Here is a 19,783-nt window from a genome sequence, read left to right as displayed (position 1 = left end):
ATGTGCAATTATAACCTTGGTGGAAAATTAGGGAAATATTTCAAAATTAAAAATAGTGGAATGAAGAAGCTCTGAAAAAGCTAATGGCGACATATCACCTGTGTGTGTGTGTGTGTGTGTGTGTGTGTGTGTGTATAAACACAGCTTTTCTTACTGAACAGGACAGGAGTCTGATTTCAACAAAGCCACTGCCCTGCAACCACACTTGACCTCACTGGAGGGAGACGGCAGAGAAACAAGGAAATCTTCTATTTCCCAAAGCTACACCAGTCATCACGTACTCGCAGCATTTTAATTAGCAAAGAAAGTTCTAGTCGAGGGGAAATTTGGTAAAAATCGCCACTCTGTGAGGTACCTGTAGCTCTAGTCCTGATGCAGTGCTATCTATACCGTGATCAAACAGATGCCGCCACTCCTCTCTGGCATATCTCGCCGCACATCACACAGGGAAGACAATTGTCATTACCATTTTATTAAAATGTGTCCTATCAGCAACAATTCCCCCCCATCCTCACATATCTAACCTCCTTTCTCTTCCGCTGCTTTTTTTCCACCTCAAATTCTAATCATCATTCCCCTCCATCACTTGCTAGATGTAATTCCCTCTCTTCCTTCGTTTGCAAAGGACCTCTCCTTTCATCCTTGAGAAGGGCTTTAATTTGAAGTGCGACGCTGAATAAAGAAGGGAAGACGAAGAGAGTGAGAGAGAGCGGGGGAAAGGGAGAGAGCGAGAAAGAGAGTGATATGGAAAGACAGAGCGGCGGAGACGTTCGGGTGTCAATCAATACAGCGCGAGGGGCTGCGAGGGCCCATGACTAGGGTGCGTTTGATCTGTGTCTTTCAAAGGGGGAACAGCGGGAAGGGCCATCACAGATGATTTGCCTCTTGCTGCTGGCCCTGGTGCCACTCTGACAGAGAGCAATCACAAGCAGGTTAATTCAACATCTACCTTCTTAATCTTTTTTCCCCTGTCTCTTTCTTTTGGTCTCGTTCTGTCTACTTAGATGAAACACTGCTCTTTCCGCTACCACCACCATCACCTCCTTTTTTCCCTCTTTTGAAAGAAGAAGAGATCACAGGTGTACTTTCAATGTCTTTTCAAACCCACCTATAGTTTGACTGCTTTGGTTTTGAACTGGTAAAGAGCTGGGGATTATCTGTATTTCTGCGATGGTTTACTTACATGTTGTTGCCACAAAGTTGCGATTGGTAATTTCTCTTTGGAAACAGATGCATTGAAATATTTTTTCTCTCGGGAAAGAAACACCATCATCCACAATTTTGGATAATTAATTTTGCTGTCATTCTATGCGTTCATATCTGTGTCGAATGAGTGTCAAGATGACATTTCAAACCCGCTGCCTCACTTGAATGAAAGAGGAGGATTTTCTTTCTCCAAAAGATGTGACATGATATCCAGACAACATCTGACCTTGACTCACAAAACCTAAAACATACGAGGCCTCCTACATCTGGGCTGAATGCCACGGCACTGACCTGGAGACTTAGTAAAACTGTTGTGTTCACATGTAACCTGATAGATCAAACTTATAAAGAAAAAGATAAAGAGATAAAGTAAACAAAATGAATCTATAAGACAATCTTCTTCACCACAGGTCGGCCATACATAAGGACAAATAGAGGTGAGGGAAATTCTGGGGTGAAAGGGTGAGAAAAGGTATAAAGGTGTGCTTTGGCTAAAGAATAGAGAGAATGGAGAATATGAAGAAGGGGAGTGTTTTTAGATTAGTTTAGTTGAAGGTATAAAGGTTGTGCAGGGAGGTCAGGGGGGTGAAAGTCAAGAAGGGACTCAGTCTTTGAAATTGAAGAATACAAACTATACCAAGAATGAGCCTGTTTCCGAAATTCTAAAAAATAAATAAAAAACTTTTCGGAGTCAGCACAAAGACATGACTCGGACTCATTAAATTTCAATGGGAAATAAACGACTGTTCCACCAGAATGCAGCCATTTTCCAGTAATGTCCCCTGCCTGGCCTATGCCTCGTGGCGATTCCCTCGAACTATACGGCTTTTATGTAAGGTCAGAGGGATAACAGGATAAAGGCTGTCCTCTCTGCTCCTCTGAAGGACAAGCACTCTGCCGATTGGATTTGGTGGCCTTCAAGGACAAAAGGAAGAACACTGCAACACAAAGGAAGCAATAGAGTAGGACCAAGATTTCATCTGTCTCTGTGTCCTGAGTGATTGGCAGGGATGGCCAGACCAGCAATCTTTGAGTGCTGCCTCTTTGTGGCTGGGTGCCCTCCATCAGCATTATATAGCGAGACAAAAACACGCTCAGGGATTGTGGATGATCTGACCTCAGTGGAATAATAGAGCCCATGAAGGCAGCGTTGGCTTAATTCAGTGGAATGATTTCAAATGTTGATTTGTCTGTGATTGTATACTACAAGAGTTTGTGCACACAACATGGAGATTAGGGGGGGCAACTGAGAACTACCACCACTTCCATAAAGTTGAGGGATTCAAAGCAACGCTGCAACCCAGTAACACTGGATCCTACAATTCCAGCAATGCAACTAAATAGCATGAAGGGTATTCAAAACCACCAATTTGTGATATAAGTTTAATGCCAATGATGAATATGATAATAATATATTTTCTTCCACAGGCTGAGTGGAACTGCTAGAGACAAATTAACTGATAATGATAAGTACAATTGTTGGAGAGACCCTTTAACTCTCAGGTGGTCCAGCGGACTCAATGGAAGAGATGTGTGGTGATACTGAGCAGCTGCAGGACAAGAATGTTTGCAACTGTGGAAATAAGCATGGACCTCAACATTTACACACAGAAGTGTTCAGTAAAAAAAATTGGCTTTTGTAAGCAATGGAATACGACACAATTGGCATCACTCCCTCGTCAAATGACTCTGCGTTTAGCACAGTTTCGGCTTTGATTGGCAGTGATGAAAACGTGACTCCAGGTAAACCGATAATTTGGCATAATTTGTTTTATATGTTTTTGTGATGGTGAACATGACACAACAGGAAAAAAAATAACTGGAAGGCAAACTTCTCTACTGGCAATGGGAAAAGAGTCAATTACCCCTTTCGTGTTTGAAAAGCCTGCATATACCTGCTAATGTTTGTGTAAAACAGGTATAAGTCTTACAAGCTCTGTACTGGACTCAACCTACAGAACCCTGTAAAATTCAGAAATGTGCAGTTGTGAAATGTTTGGTTTTCTAATTTTCTTCAAGGGCACATTACCTGCATGTAGGTAGGCGAGGTCTGGATTCTCGATATCAGCGTGATTCTCCTTCAGGTGGTTTCGGAAATCATTGGGAGAGTTGGTGGCGTAGCTGCATTTGGGACAGTTGTACATCTTCACACCCTCATGTTTGCCAGTATGGAGAATGTGCTTCCGGATATTCTCAGCACAGTTAGATCTGAGGGAGACAAACAAAGATAAAAGGCCTCGTTCCTTTTTCGGAATAAATAAAATAATAATAATAAAAAAAGAAAAAGGCAAAGATTAAAAGATGAGGGTCATGGGGAAGAAAACACAAGATAAACGCTTGGCAACATTCCCAAGAAATGTTTTTGCTGCATTAACATTCTATTTTGTTGCAATGATGAGACCCTCACAGACACACACACACACACACACACACACAAACATACACATATACAAAGTTGAGCTTGGGAGCTGCGGGAGCAGACGTGTTTGGAAAGACTCTAAAAGCATTCATAGCCTAAATATGCCTCTGTGAAACAGTCAGCAAATGACGAAATAAAACCTCTTCACATGACAATATTTACATCTCACAGATTCTTTGATATTCTGTTACACTCTTACTTTTCTCTTAGACATTTTCTTTCCTCACAGTTGGTCGGTTTAGAGTGTAATGGTGCTAGAATCAGTGTAACGACTGCTGAGACAGAGGCGAACTAAAGCTAAATTCACACTGCAAGCCTTAGTGATTTTTATGTAGCTGTTCACGTTATTTTTTTAAAATGTGGCCAGTATCAGTCTCCAATGTGAACTGGTCATGGCCCTGATGTGACTCGCATGCACAGAAGAACAAGAAGTCACAAGCGGCACGCTGTGTATACAGAAGTAAACAAGCAGAAGAAGTCGTTAATAAACATGGAGGCCACAGATGTGAGCGTTTATGGTTTCATTTTTCTCCTGATGCTTTCAAACAGACCGGTTACGATATGACCTCTCAGGTTGCTTACAGATGTGTGTCACCCGAAGTACTTATGAGGTCCAAATCCTCACTGTCCCTCCACCGACTACCTCTCTCACAGCTGTCTTCCATGTTTGTTTTTTGCCAGGTGTCTCCAGCCCGCCCCCTCTCCTGCGCACAATTAGGTGGAATGTCGATCTAGAGTGATGTAAAAGTCGCATTGAATTCCGATACGGATCTGATCTGTATCTGATTAAGAACCACATTTGAAAGTGGCCAGAATTGGATTTGAAGATCAAATTCTGTGTGCTGTTCACACTGTCGTTAAACAATCAGATCTGTTTCACATCTGGGGGGGGGAAGAAATCTGATTCGGGCCACTCGAACGTAGCATAAATGCATCAGAGATATGCCTGAGGACTTTCATTATTCAGTATGTATCTTAAGCACATGTATTAAAGGTGTACAAATAGTGGTGTAGTATGTGTGTGTGTGTGTGTGTGTGTGTTTGTGTGTGTGTTTGTGGGGCTTTGGGCTGGTCAGATAGGGCAGGGCAGGCATTGAGCTACTGCAGGGTGTAGGATGTAATGATGTCAGCTCAGAGAGTCTCACACAACCCTCAGCTGATTAATGATGCTGCCTGACCTGCTCCCAGGCTCTATCTAAACCTGCCCACAAACACACAAGCACACACGCATGTCTTAGTGAAGCTCTGAATGGGCAAGAAACAAACAAACATGCACATACATACATACATACGTGAACATGAAACGTTCAGTTTGTACCAAATAAAAAAAAAAAGGAAAAAGAAATCTCTGATATGACAAGACGGGTGCAGAATATACAGACACAAATCCATAAACACCCACACCCACACATGTGTACCTAAGCACACACATAATGCATCATGCAAGCAAGCATGTGCAGTGTAGAACACAGCTCCATACACACACATAAACACACACCATCATGTGTTGATGGATGGGGCACTCGTGCTCAGTTTGGACCTGACATTCTCGGACAGTATAATACGCAATTACTCTCCCTTATCACCTTGGCCGGGACAATAAAGCCTCACAGTGCCATAGCTCACGCCAGCCAAGGAGAGAATTTGTTTTCACTTTTGCAGAGACACCTCTCTCCATCATGGGGCCACAGTCCAGCCTGGCTCCACTGGGGCCTAAACAGAGCGGGCCCTCGCTGCGTTTCTGTTCCTGCTGTATGAAATAAGCACCAGCAAGGGGTGAACAATGAGGGTTCTTCACAAAGCCGAAGACTAAAGCAAGCTGGGATGCCACCATCTCAACAAAAGAATAAATAACGCTTTATATGACCAGTTCTGTTAAAGCATTAACAAATACAGAAATACTACCGGGCAGCTGACTGATACAATAATTCCACCTGATGAGTTAAGTTCTGCCTAATCGCTATACAAACATTCAGAATGTGAATGTGCAGAATCTGTAGGAGACAGGTGGATTTTGGGGACGGAAGCCTTCTGCTTTCTTTTTCTAGTTTGACCAATCACATGTGAGCAGACTTTGGTTGACGCACAGTCCACGTGGAAAGCGAAAGAAATGCCTCGGCTCTCTCAGCTTTTTTGATTTATTTGCATTCATATGCAGATAGATTTTAACAAAGACCAGCCAAAATGTTGTCTGCACCTACAAAACTGTGTTTTGTGTGGGGGAACGTTTGACTCAGGTGATACAAGGAACTAGTGGGACTGTAAACGATGTACAGCCATTAGAAGACAGTCTTGGCCTGGATAACTGCTGTCTACACCGGAAGCCACAAAAAATTGGCCGATGACTTTGAGATTGAGCTCTTTCTGAGTGAATTTTGTATTTCTGGGTGTACAAGCAGAAAAATATCAACTAAAAAACCCCCAAAAGATATATGTTTTACAAGAAATCAGAATTAACAAGCATCAAAAGCAGAAACAAAGACTGAATCTCCACTAACCACAGCTTTACAGTAAGTGTACTGAGTTTGAAGAATCGGAAAAGGTTAGAGCATCTTCACGAGTCTGACTAACTGTTGATGGATGAATATGTAAATAACCATTTATATTTCCACATACTGTCAATTACTTATCCAGCAATCGCATTGTTGTAATTACGGTGCTATCGGCAGCCGCTAGCAAAACAAGAACAGGTTCACAGACACATCATGGCCACATCTGTTGACTGTTCTTTTGCATAATGAAGAAAAAAGACAGACTTAAACATTTTAAACTGCCACATGCTCATGAATTAACGCAAATCATGCGGCTAAAAAATGCATTTAATACTAAAAGTGATCTCATTTCTTATTCAAAAGAGGGAGCATTAAAAGATAAAATTTTGAAGCGGAGCTAAAAGGTTGTAGAGAGAGCGCGGGTGGATTCCTAGGGGGGCCATGCTATCTCTCAGATATGGTAATGGCGTAATTGTCATATTAAAACAACACAACGTGCGTTTAGGAGTCAGCAGGTGTCACAGTTAGTGAAAGCCCACACCAGTCCTCCTACTATACACTGTATTAATTAGTCTAACACTGTTTCAACTTCCTCCCCCATCCATGCACTCACCATGGGAATCAGCCATACTGACGGTCGATGGATATATCACCCCTTCTCTCCCTCTTTCTGCTGCTCTCTCCCCTTTATTTCATCCATTTCCATATTCCTCCTCCCAACGAGTGTATGGTAATGGGAGAGGTGTAATTGAGAGGCGCTTTGTTAGAGAAGATTTAAATGTGTTTCTTTGTGAGTGTTGAGAGTTGCGGGGGGGGGGGGTGTATTTGGATCATTGGCGCTATTTGGATCTTATTCTGCCAGGGAGGCCCAGTTATCATCATTAATGCCTCCCCCTCCTCCCTCAACTCTCCCTTCACTTTACAAGGTCGCAGGCCCGCCTGGCATTGACGGTAAAGATGTCATCCTCAAAGCTGCCGTTGCCTCGGACTGAAACGGTATCTTAACAGGTAGATTGAACACATGAAGGCAGCAGCACTCAATAAACAATAATAGCCCCAGAAGGAGGGTAAGATGGCGGGAGTCAGAGGTCGCATATCAATTAGACTGTTTAAGATGCCACTGCGACTTTAATGAGAAAAAGGGGAAAAAACCTGCTCATTGTGAACAATACAAACGTATCCTTAAACAGTGAAGCAAAGAAGTTTTGCAGCATGCATAAATAGCCAAATAGATACCATTAATTGACAGCCCAGGACTCCTTGTGCAATGTCATTAGAATATTTTACCACCATTTCCAACTATAATTATCTCCCTCTATTATCTGTCTCTGTCTGAATAGGGGATGAGTGGCATTTGATGGATCATTCACTCCCTGCTCATTTACATGCATTCGAGGAGCGGCCTTGATGGCGTTAACGTTGTATCAAGTGGCTACCTTCGCTATCATCCGTAACATTTAATAGGGATATTTTAATATCATATATCAGATGGATCACGTTAAAATAGTCATAAACATTTTCTACAACCAAGAACTGTCAATCACTCAACCAAGTCCTTCATATTTCTTTACGTTTGCATCATTTTTATTTCATGAGCCCGGCCTGCACCGAAAGGTCAAATGCGCTAACTCACCGAGTAGCTCCTCATTGTCATCAAACCACCGGAGACGTCAGGGTTTTAAACATGTATTCAGAGTGTAAAAACATGGGGCCAAGGCAAGGCCGCTCACGGCTGTCTGAGGCCCCCACATTCAATTGCTCACATTAGCAAGCCAGCGGGGCATTTCCCCTCCCACCTCCCTCCTCCCCCACCTTTCTTCCCTCCCCTCTGGACCCCTCTGAACCCCTGGGGCCACCAAAATGTTAATTGGGCTTCTAATTTACTGTTTCATTTGCCACTATCTGTAATGATTATTAAGTATCAACGCAGGAACAATGGGGCCAGGGACATTTGGCTCTCTCTATGTGCGGTATCTTTCTGATATGGGGGTTAGTAAAATGTGGTGGTTCCATGTGGGTTCAAAATTTCAGCTAATTCGTATGACTGAATAGTTTTTTGCATATATTTTGAATACTTAATGCCTTTGATTCAATGAGACTGAGTTTAATAAGATATTTGGATCAGACTCAACAAATGTATGTGTCATCCTTATCTTCCAGCGTTGGGTTTCTTTCCTGGGTTTTCAGGTTATAGCATCCCGGGAGGAACACATTTTCTGTCATAACAAGAATTGAATTCTGGGCAAAACAACAAATGTCTGCAGTTTGCAGAATTACTGCACAGTATCAGCACTTCTAATCTAGAAGGAACAAGAGCGTAGAGCGATCTTAGTGCATTTTTAGAATGAACTTAAGCACATTGGAGTATTGAGCAAAATAGCTTAGTTTTTCAAGTATCAGACCTTACATCAGAAGAAATTGAGAAAATTTAAATGTAACCTCAGGGTTAGATTTGTTAGACATTAGCTTGAAAAGTCAAGGGATCACAAAAGTTATTACAGTTCATCTTGAAGGAGAATCAAAGGTAATCCGTCAAGAATCATTCAGTTGAAATCTACAAACAACATCATGAACAAAAGTCACAATTTACTCCCCAAAAAACTAAATGTCAACCTTATGGTGGCACAATATCAACCCGCACTGTATATGTAACTACAAATCTTATATAGTTGAACTCTCACATTAAGCATAAAGCACAGATTAAAACACGATAAAGCCATCTCACATATTTAAATCATATTTGTGATTATTTAGCCACAAATGTCTTCACATCTTCTGTGCATCTGACATCAGTTAAATGACTCTACAAGAGTCATTCCTTAATACAAAAAGAGTTTGTGACAACTTAAGGTACCAGGTGAGATAATCCTTTGATCATTAAATGAATCAACTATGTTTATCACCATCATTTTTTCCCTCTAAAGTGGTATGCATACAAAAGACAAATGAAATGAGTGGAGTGTTTCACTGCAGCGGAGCAGGTGTAGCAAGCTGCTGAAATGACTTTGTCACAGAGGGGAAAAAACAAATGAAGAGTACATCTAAAACTAATGATGGGTTTGAGATCATTCCTTTTCACACTCTTCTGCCACAACCTGACGAGGAAGAACAGGATGAGGGAAAGACAGAGAGAGAGAGAGAGAGAGAGAGAGAGAAAGACAAGAGGAGGAAAGAGAGAGAGAGAGATGGAGATGTGCAACGCCAGCCAAAACTTTTTCAATTTCACCGACAATTTCCTGTGTAATTACTGATGTGGTATGATGGTGTTTTAACGACAGGGACCTGCCGGTGACAGTGTGTGTGTGTGTTTGTGTGTGGGTGTGTGTGTATTTGTGCATGTTGGGGGATCTGGCTGGGCCTGTTGATGATGGCAGAGTGATGAGATGGAGCCATGCTGTGGAGATTAGACCTGTCTGCTCTCCACCTCTCTGTCTCTCTCTCTCTCTCTCACACACATCCACACACACACACACACACACACACACACACACACACACACACACACACATACACACACATACACACACACACACACACACACACACACACACACACACACACACACACCCACACACACATACATACATATACACACACACACACACACACACACACACACACACACACACACACACACACACACACACACACACACACACACACACACACACAGGCTCTAACGTTAATGCCACCCTTCCAGACTACCTTACAATGCCACCTGCTATCTCTCTCTCTCACTCACACACACACACACCTGACCAATCACCCTTCTGATCATCAGTACCATGGTGGTGGCCATCAGTGCCACCATCCATGGGCGGGTCAATGAGCCATTACCTGTAGTCGCACCAGGGGCAGCGGTATGGTTTCTCCCCGGTGTGAACACGTTTGTGTCGCGATAGGTGGGACTGTGTAGTGGAGGCGAAGTTGCAGAGCTTGCATTTGAAGGGTCTTTCTCCTGTGGGGTAGAAAGGTTGAAGAGATGAGAGTGAGAGACTGAAAATTTTTGACACACACTGACACATAAACATACAAACCCAGGTAGAAAGATACGATCACCATGACTTGGCTAATTTGTGACACTACTCTACGAACTGAAGTATGCAAATTTCACTGGGGTACTCGGACAGCGCATCCTCCTCCAAGGCCAACCACCTATCTAGCAATGTTGACAAAAGTAAACAACAAATCTTGGATCCAACCACTGAATTGAATCCTCTGAAAATGTATGGATTCTTCCTCAGCCAATATCCCACCCTTCAAGAAATTAAAAGAAAATGGATTCTGTAGTTGTTATGTGAGATGTGTTGCAGTTCAAGCTGAAACACTTAAAGGTACAGTGTGCAGAATTTTGTGATATCTAGTGTTGAAGTTGCATGTTGCAGCTGAACACCCCTCACCTCACCCTCTCCTTCCAAACATGTAAGACAACTTGTGGAAGCCTTCAGTTTTCATAAAAACTCAACAGATGTTTAGTTTGTCCAGTCTGGACTAATGTAAAAAAACATGGCGGCCTCTGTAGAGAGGACCTCCCCTCCATGTAAATATAAAGTATTTAAATATAGAGGGCCTTTTCTAGGGTAAAGAAAAATACAATTTGTATAATCTATATGAAACAAACTAATCATGAGGATTATTCTACATTAAATTTCTTCCAGTATATCCCTGTCACTTAAATCTTACACACTGGACCTTTAAAACAGCACTGAAAGAATGTGTATCTGCTCAACATTTGAGACCAATATCACCAAACTCACCGTAAATAAACTTACGAATGCATGGAGATACCAAATCAACATTAAGTTAAACCGATGTATTTAGGGGGAAGTGTTCTCTAAGAGGTTTGTGTGTTTCATTATTTTGATTTCACAAGGCTAACCAGTAGCAACTCAGCAGCTTCAGGATTTTCAGTGTTTATAGCTACTAACTCACATAACATTATAGCAGTTTGTTAAGGTATTCAATTACTAACAGGCATAACATGAGACACTGACCACTGTAACAGAGGAAATATCTTTATGATACTCAATAAATGAACAATGGTGTCTTTGGAAACATGAACCACATAGCAATACTGACATTAGCAGCAGCGTTTAAATATCTGTACCAGCTAAACTCTGACAAGCACACAAAGACAGACAGGGTGGTCCCCTCATGTGAAGCTGCACCACAACAGATTTGAATAAACAGCTAAATCAGTGGAATTGACACATGTCAACACAGGAGAGGAGGACAGAAATTAGAGGTTCCGGGGCGGAATGACAGAGAAAAAGCAAACAAAATGAATTATGAAAACCCTAGATGAATATTTATAACAGGATTCTTGATCCTTGGGCGCCTGCCAGACAACGGTTAAGAACAGTATTTGTTTCACGATCCCAATTTCAAAAAAAGCGCTCGTTATTGACAGTCTATCTGAAAAATGCAATTTCCCTAAGCAACAGAATGACATGGTGAAATGATAACTGAAATTAAAAATATCAGATTCAGTCAGCCACCCTGGTACACATGCCTATCACTGACAGCAGCACGTCACAGCGATGTGGCTGCATGGGTGTGTGTGTGTGTGTGTGTGTGTGTGTGTGTGTGTGTGTGTGTGTGTGTGTGTGTGTGTGCAAACAGTTCCTAAAACTATGTGACAAAAATATTGTGGTTGTACAAGTGTCAGTCACCATCCAGAATCATGTTCATGGAGTCCTGCACGAACCTCAGTTGGGTTGCGTGATTGGATTATTTCACAATGCGAGTTCAGGATGTGTGTGTCGTTTCTTACCGGTGTGCTGCCGTCTGTGCTTGGTGAGGGCATGTCTCGTGCCTCCCGCAAAACCACACAGGTCACACAGATAAGACTTCTCTCCTGTGGAGGCAGATGGAGAGAAGATGAACAGGAAGGAGAGAGTGTTAGTGTTGTCTGTGAGAAACCTATGAGAGAGGAGAGGTCATGGATTTGTAGGCGTCAGAAATTATTCAACCTCTGTGTTTGAAATCAGAGCTGCTCATACTGCTGGAAACATAGTTTTTTTTAAATGTAGACGTATAGTTTTCACTTGGATTGTGGTAAAGGAGAGCAGTACTCTAAGAGTGACGTGTTATATTAGGGGACAGTAAAGAAAAGGAGTGGATTTGATCAGCTTTTTCTGGGTCGATTCAATCCTTCACAATGTGCCACAATTTAGCCTGATACTGATCGGTTTGGTGTGCAGACAGTATAAATAGATGATTGACACGTCTCTGCTTCCTCCCGCTATCCAGAAATGAAGCTAACCGAATTTGTGCATTTGCAGCCTGTGCGTCTGTGCAGCAGCAATTGGGGGATGGAGTTGGGTGCCGAGGTCCTGCTGACACACTCGAACAGTTATCAGTCAGTCTCAGCTGTCAATCATGACGTTTCACACAGTTCTTATAGCATCAAATAACTCATTTAAACCAAACTGGAACCATTTGCATTTGAACAAATATCAGTGTGATGAGAACTACCTACAGTTTAGTTTGTGTCCATGTCCCATCCACTAGCATGGAGGAGGCAGGGTTTATGACCTATACTGCAGGAAGTCACCTACTACAGTTGTATTATTAGTGGAAGAAACAGAAGCCACAGCTGTGACACTAAACTATCTTTCAGTACATCATTGGAATCAATGACATTTACACCATAAATACCAACATACAGCAACAAAACCAGTTTATTAATTCTACCTGTATATATCATACCTGTTAGATCAGATGGAGCATAATAAACTCTTTCGATTAAAGAACATGTGCATATTTCTGATTTTAGTAAGTTCTTAGCCTGTGTGTGAATATGCATTATTTTGCAGCCAGCTTGTTTTGACACACTGGGACTGCAAGTGATGTCGTTACTAATAAAATAAAGTGCTAATCCTCCCGCTATCATTCACAAGTGTAAGTGAAGCCACTCGACTCATGACATTCGCCTTTGTTTCTGCTGTTATCTGCCTCAGCTGAATATAAGTGTAATGTATCTGTCTATCTGACTTTTTAATTTAATGTTGTTTCAACATTAATCAAAAAGAAATACAATAAAACAGTTCAATTAAAACCTGAAATATCATGGTGTGGTAATACGTGAAAAGTTATTGAGGAGGTTTAATGAATCCTTTCAGTCCCCTGAGTCGGGGGTGGAATGAAGGAGGGTCACTTTTTCTAAAGTACATTGTTTGATTGTGAGTGCAGAAATGTGACAGGACACAGGGGGGGAGAGTAAAGGAATGACACGCAGTAAATGGTCCAGCCAGCGGGAGTCGAACCAGAGACCTGCTGCTCAAGGCGTGTACACCCATGGGGTATGTCTCCTAACCATTTGGCCCAAATGAGAGGCACCGTCTCAATTGAGAGCTGTCGCTGAAGTGCCATTGAGCAGAATCTGAGAGCTCAAGTAAAGACGGAGAGGAAGGAATCGTTGAGTTAGTGAAATAACAAGGAATGTGTGAAGAAGGAGAGAGACAGAAGTGAGAAAAAAAAGACAGACTGAACAGATGAGCAGTGGCTCTAGTTGGCTAACAGATGAGCCAAGCAGAAGTCACAGATCACTAGTGTATATCCATCAGAGCTCTCACAGCTAACTAATTCCTCCAATCAGATGGATCCGTGTAAATATGTCAAATGGGGGACGGGAAATTGCCAGTGTGGTTTATTGACTGTGATAAAATCTGAAAAGCACCGCTGAACATAATTACATACTTGTCAGAGCCATAAAAATTAGCTTTATTATCAATGGGATGGTTTTGTACAACTTCATTTAGGGGCGATGCCTTCCAGATGGGGAGCGTGGAGAGCTTTTTTACACTCCTCCTCTCTTCCCTGCATCTGGCTCTGTCATTAACAGCATGATGCTCTCTCTCTCTCTCTCTTTCTCTCTGTGCCATTGCACACAGGCAGTCACACACTCCTGCGCACACACGCATAGACCACAACATTTGTGATAAGACTCACTCAGGGAAACATACATGTGTGCGCACACACACGCACACACAATGCAGATATCCCCACATTTATACATGTATAATAATATACATGGAAACTCTGTGGGTGTCACAAGCTGCATGTACTGAATATACATTATGTGCAGCCAAGTTCCCTGTCACTTAAATAGTCGTCTAAATGCTGATGTTGAACTCCAGCTCTTGCCAAACACAGATAACACATTTGGGTGACTCTTCCAGCTGGGCTTCAGCGGTGCTCTGCTCCTCTTCTGCACAGATAGCAGCTTTCACCGGGTCCGCAGAGACAAAACAGCCTCAAGTTTCCTCTGTTATACCCATTGAAAGCCACTCGACTGTGAGGAGAGTTTTAATGTAGTGCCACTTAGAAGGAAGAAAAACAGCCTTAAAAAGGTACATTTGCCAGTTCATACAGGTTCCCCCTCCAATCCCAGCGTGGATGGCCTTTAAAGGAAGAATGTTTTCACATAATTAAATCTATTCTGTAGCCGCATGAAATACCCCCTTTTACACAAGCTATTCTAAATGCACGACGTCTGACACTGACGTGTTGCAGAATCTGAAAATATAAAATATGAATTATTTTTGATGGCAACAAAGCTGCATTTAAAAAAGGGAATACCGGGTCGTGTAAATTTGGAAAAGGTGAATTCTTGAAAGCAGAAACACCGGAGCAATATAAGAGATTTGTTCTCAGGTATTTCTCGATATTTTTGTCTCAATAAACAACACTGAAAGTTAATCAGTTTTTACTTTAAAAGCCAAAACCTCAACTAAAACCACAAAACTGTCATTACCTTTCTTAACTGATGCACACAAATACTTGATGTCATTTAACCCTGACTACTTCAAATTGGAGCAAGAAAAAAAAAGAAAATTAACTAATCATGCAAAGTAACCAAAACAATTAACCTTTGTGCAGATTATTTTTTGTTGTTTGATAGAGAAAATGTTTTCGGAGGTTAGATGTAAAAAAAAACAAAAAAAAGTCAAATGTATTCCTGTATCTCTAAACTCTAGATGAGTTACTAAGCCTCTGGTCAGACCTTTTCTCATTATCAGAAAAACAACTGGTCATCCTCCCCTCCTCTGCTCCCTCCCTCCCCTCTCTCATTACACCCAACGCTACAAGACCCCACCACAGAAAAATCCATAGCCATCGATCCCTTCGCCCAGCCGCGGTCGCCACAATTATTCTTGAGGAGGAAACGTTGGCGATAAATTACATGTGTGCTTTTCATCTGCTGTTCTGTGGCGGCGAGCCCTCTGAGGACCTAGGTGGGGACGGCGAGGTGGGGTTGTACGAGAGTGACGTGCGGCTGTCAACACCGGAGGAACTGGCTGGCTAAAGGCCAGTTTTTACTTCAGTATAGAATCGACGCCGCAGCCATCCCACCCACAACACAACCTGAAATTGACTACATTCATCTCTGATTCACCTTCACCTCTTCCTTTATCTCCACATGAATAACACTTAACCTTTGCTTTAAACATTATTCTAACATAACAGTAACCCTAAAACCACATCCTCATATTTTACAGCCTCAGCCTGAGCTCAACCCTGACTCTAAACCCTACACTCAAACATTAATCCTCAGTCGCCCCAGAAACACAAAGCTGCAACACAACTCAAGCTGTGGGTCACAAGCATCACTTACACAACCAGGTGTACCCAAAATCTAGCGCCAGTCACGAGAATGGCCCACAACCACCTTTCCCGCTCTCGTGTGCATCGAGAGACGTTAAACTTTTTGACGATTTGAATATTGGACTCATTGCTCATTTTCCTTTGTTCCCATGATACACCTCAACCCTCCACCTCTTCCTGGAATTAAATATACCTTAGCGCGAGACAATAGAAGAACTTTGAAGTCAAAATATACAACCTCTCTTTGCAAGTATATATATATATTTATATGTGTGTGTGTGTGTGTGTGTGTTTTAAATAACCCCGGAGGAGTCTGCATGCAGCTATAATTGCCTCCCTCATTAGTTATGTTTTAGCAGGAGCGGATGGGAGGGCAATTAATTTTACCGCTTAATTTTTGACACAGAATCCGCTGCTGTATTGATGTGCTCGCCATTTTGGGTCTCATTTTTCAGGGAAATTAATTGACAAAGTGCGAAGATTTATCAGCATATCGCCAGATTAAGCGACAAACTGAAGCAATGAGGAAATCAATTGTGGCCCTGTCGCTGTGCTCACCCCCCCCCCAACACAACACCCCTCCCCACTCACTCCCCACAACGACCAAGAGCCTGGGAAAAGCTGGGTGGGTCAGACGCAGTGCAGTTATTTATTTATTTGAGTCGCTCATTCATCAGCCGTTACAAATGACCCTGGCGGCTGACGACCACTGAATCCCCCACTCCCCACCCCCGCCCTCCTCCTCACCCTCCCTCAGACGCGACTGGTGTGTGAGCAGGGAGAGATTAACATAAAAAACACACAAATCATCGAGGAACAATGAATCCTGTTAGAGGCAGGAGAAGGAGAGCAGAGGTGTTAACTTTTTTTTCTTTTTTTTTTGAGGGGGGGGGGGTTCTGCTAGTCACAATCAGTGACTCTGACCACAGGATGATGAAACTAGACATTTTCTATGAGGTCTGGCCACAATGTAGTTGAAGGTGCATTGCAAAATACGTACTTAACATGGTTGACTTGGTCTTATTAAGTGCTTATTGCTGAACTGACTATTTGAAATAAGTCCTGCAGCCTCAGTTGTTATTCCTCTGACTTGTCTTACATGGAGCATACAAACAATATAACACATAACTTTTATTGTAAACTTTTGAAAACAAAAACTGGATCTCAGAGAGACCTTGACAAACGCAGGCATCTCATTGAATGAGTCCTTCACATTTCATTAGCTGTGACCAGACAGCATATAATGCTATTCCTCACTCTACAGGTTAATTTGAAAAACATGTACTTTTACACTCAAAGTTCATTTGTTTTAAAAGGAAAGTCCTTTTACGATACTGGAGGAACATGTACTTTTTACTCCACAACATTATTTAGTTTGCAGATCAAGGTTATAGCAGAACACAAGATCAGTTTATAAAAAAATACATTGTTATAGATTAATCCACCAAGAATTATATGAAGCAGTTCATATTAGCTCCACAATAACCATCTACAACATTTAAGTGCTGATTACGTGCTACTTTAAAAAACATGCTCCATAGCTAAACATGCTATGGTTTGCATGTGTCAAGAGGAGACAAACAGTGTTTCCCTTTAACTTAAGCTCTTTCACTTTTGGCTTGAGAAAGGGGAAAAGATTTTTAAAAAGACATCATTGTAGAAACTCTTTAAACAGAGAGTATCACTCTCACTGCGTTCCTATTTGTCCCATTCTTATTTACTATATGAGGAAGTCAAAGCCTGCCATGCCCAGTAACAATCACTGTTTGAGGAAGAGAGGTTTAGCAAACAACCAAACTTTATCATTCCAAATTATATTTTGACAAATGATGACAGAGGGGACCTGTCGTCTCCTCTGTATCTGTTCAGTTCCATGTGAATAATGGAGTTCGACAGGTCCTTACATCTGTATGGATGATTTGTCAATACAGTGGAATGAATGAGGAACAGGGTGCATGCTTGGTAATTCTCTCAAAAACCACCTAGTATAAGCAGATGATTTTGAGATTTTCTCTCCATGTAGTGCTGCTCTTCAACAGTTATTGTCACATCATGGTACAAATTGTGACATCAAATATATTGAAAAGAAGAGTGTTGTTTTGATTGTGAAAGGATGAGTTCTTCCTGCCTGGTGTGACTGTGAGATTAATACGATATTTGGTGCATAACATAAACAATGATCAGATGTAGGGGTGACAGTGACAGAAATACAAATGTCAACAATATTGCGATGCAGGACTATTGAACCTTGAGAGCCCAGTCCCAACACACTACCAAGAGTGTGTTTACAGTTAACAACAATAACAATATAATACATGTGAATCATAAAATTCTAATTATATTTTGCAGTAAAAGTCAGGTAATGGTACCAAAACTGTAAATAAAAAAAAAGAGAAAAAAAAAAATTAACTCATCAAATGTTATGGACATCTACAGATATTGTTGAAAGCCAAACGAAAAACAAGTATGTTGGCGAGGAAAGGAAAGGTTGCATGTGTTCCAAATGTGCCCACCTGCTCTGCTGTAATACGAATCTAATCCATAGATGTGTGTGCAGGTGATCTGGTTCTACAAACGGGATTATCTAACTCTATACTGAGTTCAGCTATTTTGTTGTCTGAAATGTGGAACCACTGGTTTTTGCTATGAACCCCTTTATGAGCCTTAATATAGAAGAATGGATGAAAAAAACAGTGGATATCAGCTGTATTTTGGGTGCATTGTTTCAAGGGATTAGAACGGTTACTTTAGAGGATTATAGACCAATTACACACACATGACAAAACCAAATCAGTCAAGACTTCAGCAAGTGACTTTTTCAGCCAGATCTGTGTGTATCACTATACTTAGCTCCAGTACACACTTTCCAGTCATTCTGCCTTCTATGGTACCAGAATAGTTCAACTTTATATATTCTACTTCATTGTTAGAAATGCATCTCTATGCCATGGATTTATAACATTTGAACAGATCATATAAATGCAGATAACATGTGTGTCAGAAGTGTGTATAGTTAACAGACTCTGCAACGACTGCAACTGGAGAAGCAATGTCGGAGGTCTCAACGGAGCAAATTGTGTTAGTTGTTTTTGGTCTTGCTAATCAAGTCAGGTCTTGTCGCTCAGGAAAATGAGGTTGGTTCGGGTTTAATCTTAATTCTCCCATTTTCCAATGTTCATACTTGGTCACCCTTGATCTTTCTAGCTCTCTTATTCAATCACTTTCTTTTTCCATCTCAATCACTTCTCTCACTCTCTTCAAGTCTGAGACCCACACACACACACACACTCACACACACACACACCACCATCACGCCACCCCACACCTTTCCAGGTGACAGTTGGGTGACAGCCTGACGCCAGTCGGCTGATGGGGAATGATGAGTGCTGGAAACAAATGAAAATAAAACGTCTAATTATGTCAGAGGTGCCTTGACGTTACATCACTGTTAAAACACATTTAAAATAACATCCAGCAAGTCCCACACTTACACACACACACGCAGCAGGCACCCGTGACGGATGGAGGGCTCTCCTGCAAGCGCTCAGTCAGGCTGTCAGGCCACTGGCTGCTGCTGCTTCTGTCATTGACTTAAAAGGGCATCAAGGAGCTGTGTGTGGGACATTACTGAGGCCGAGGGGAAACTGCTGGGCTGCAGCATAAAGACACTTTCAAAGAGGCTGACTTGGGCTCCTATCGAGGGGCTATTATTCAAGACAGTATCCTCCCACCGCCCACCGCACCATCTGTCTATCCAAAGTTTTTAGAAAGTGAAAAAAAAAAAAAAAAACTCAGAACAGTCCCACAGTGTACTTTACTGTACATAGAGAAATGAAAGGGAAGGATGGAGTAAGAAAGAAAAGGCAGTGTATAGAAATGAATGATAAAAAAATACCCATTGATTTTCTTTTTTCATTTCATCTCTGCTCAAATCCAGCTTTTTTGTGTTGGCACCAGTGTCACAGTGACAAAAAAGGAAAGAGGCAGCCGGTGATTATCACATCAGTTTGTTGCACGACTACATAATGTATTGTAATATTTTTGTGAAATAAAAACT

The 19,783-nt window shown here is 41.8% G+C and overlaps 1 protein-coding gene across 1 annotated transcript in view; it reads right to left on the bottom strand.

Moving 5' to 3' along the window:
- The window catches only part of znf407 (zinc finger protein 407), a 147,183-nt gene that overhangs the window by 39,303 nt on the left and 88,097 nt on the right, over positions 1-19,783 (bottom strand). Inside the window, exons 7-9 of the mRNA XM_069537466.1 lie at positions 11,891-11,974; positions 9,955-10,075; positions 3,236-3,414 (exon numbers count right to left, since the gene is read on the bottom strand). Coding sequence (XP_069393567.1) covers positions 3,236-3,414; positions 9,955-10,075; positions 11,891-11,974 — 384 coding nt within the window. The remainder of the gene's footprint in view (positions 1-3,235; positions 3,415-9,954; positions 10,076-11,890; positions 11,975-19,783) is intronic.

Source organism: Paralichthys olivaceus, chromosome 13, assembly GCF_024713975.1.
Source record: "Paralichthys olivaceus isolate ysfri-2021 chromosome 13, ASM2471397v2, whole genome shotgun sequence".
NCBI lineage: Eukaryota > Metazoa > Chordata > Actinopteri > Pleuronectiformes > Paralichthyidae > Paralichthys > Paralichthys olivaceus.
This window is presented reverse-complemented; position numbering and strand designations above follow the sequence as displayed.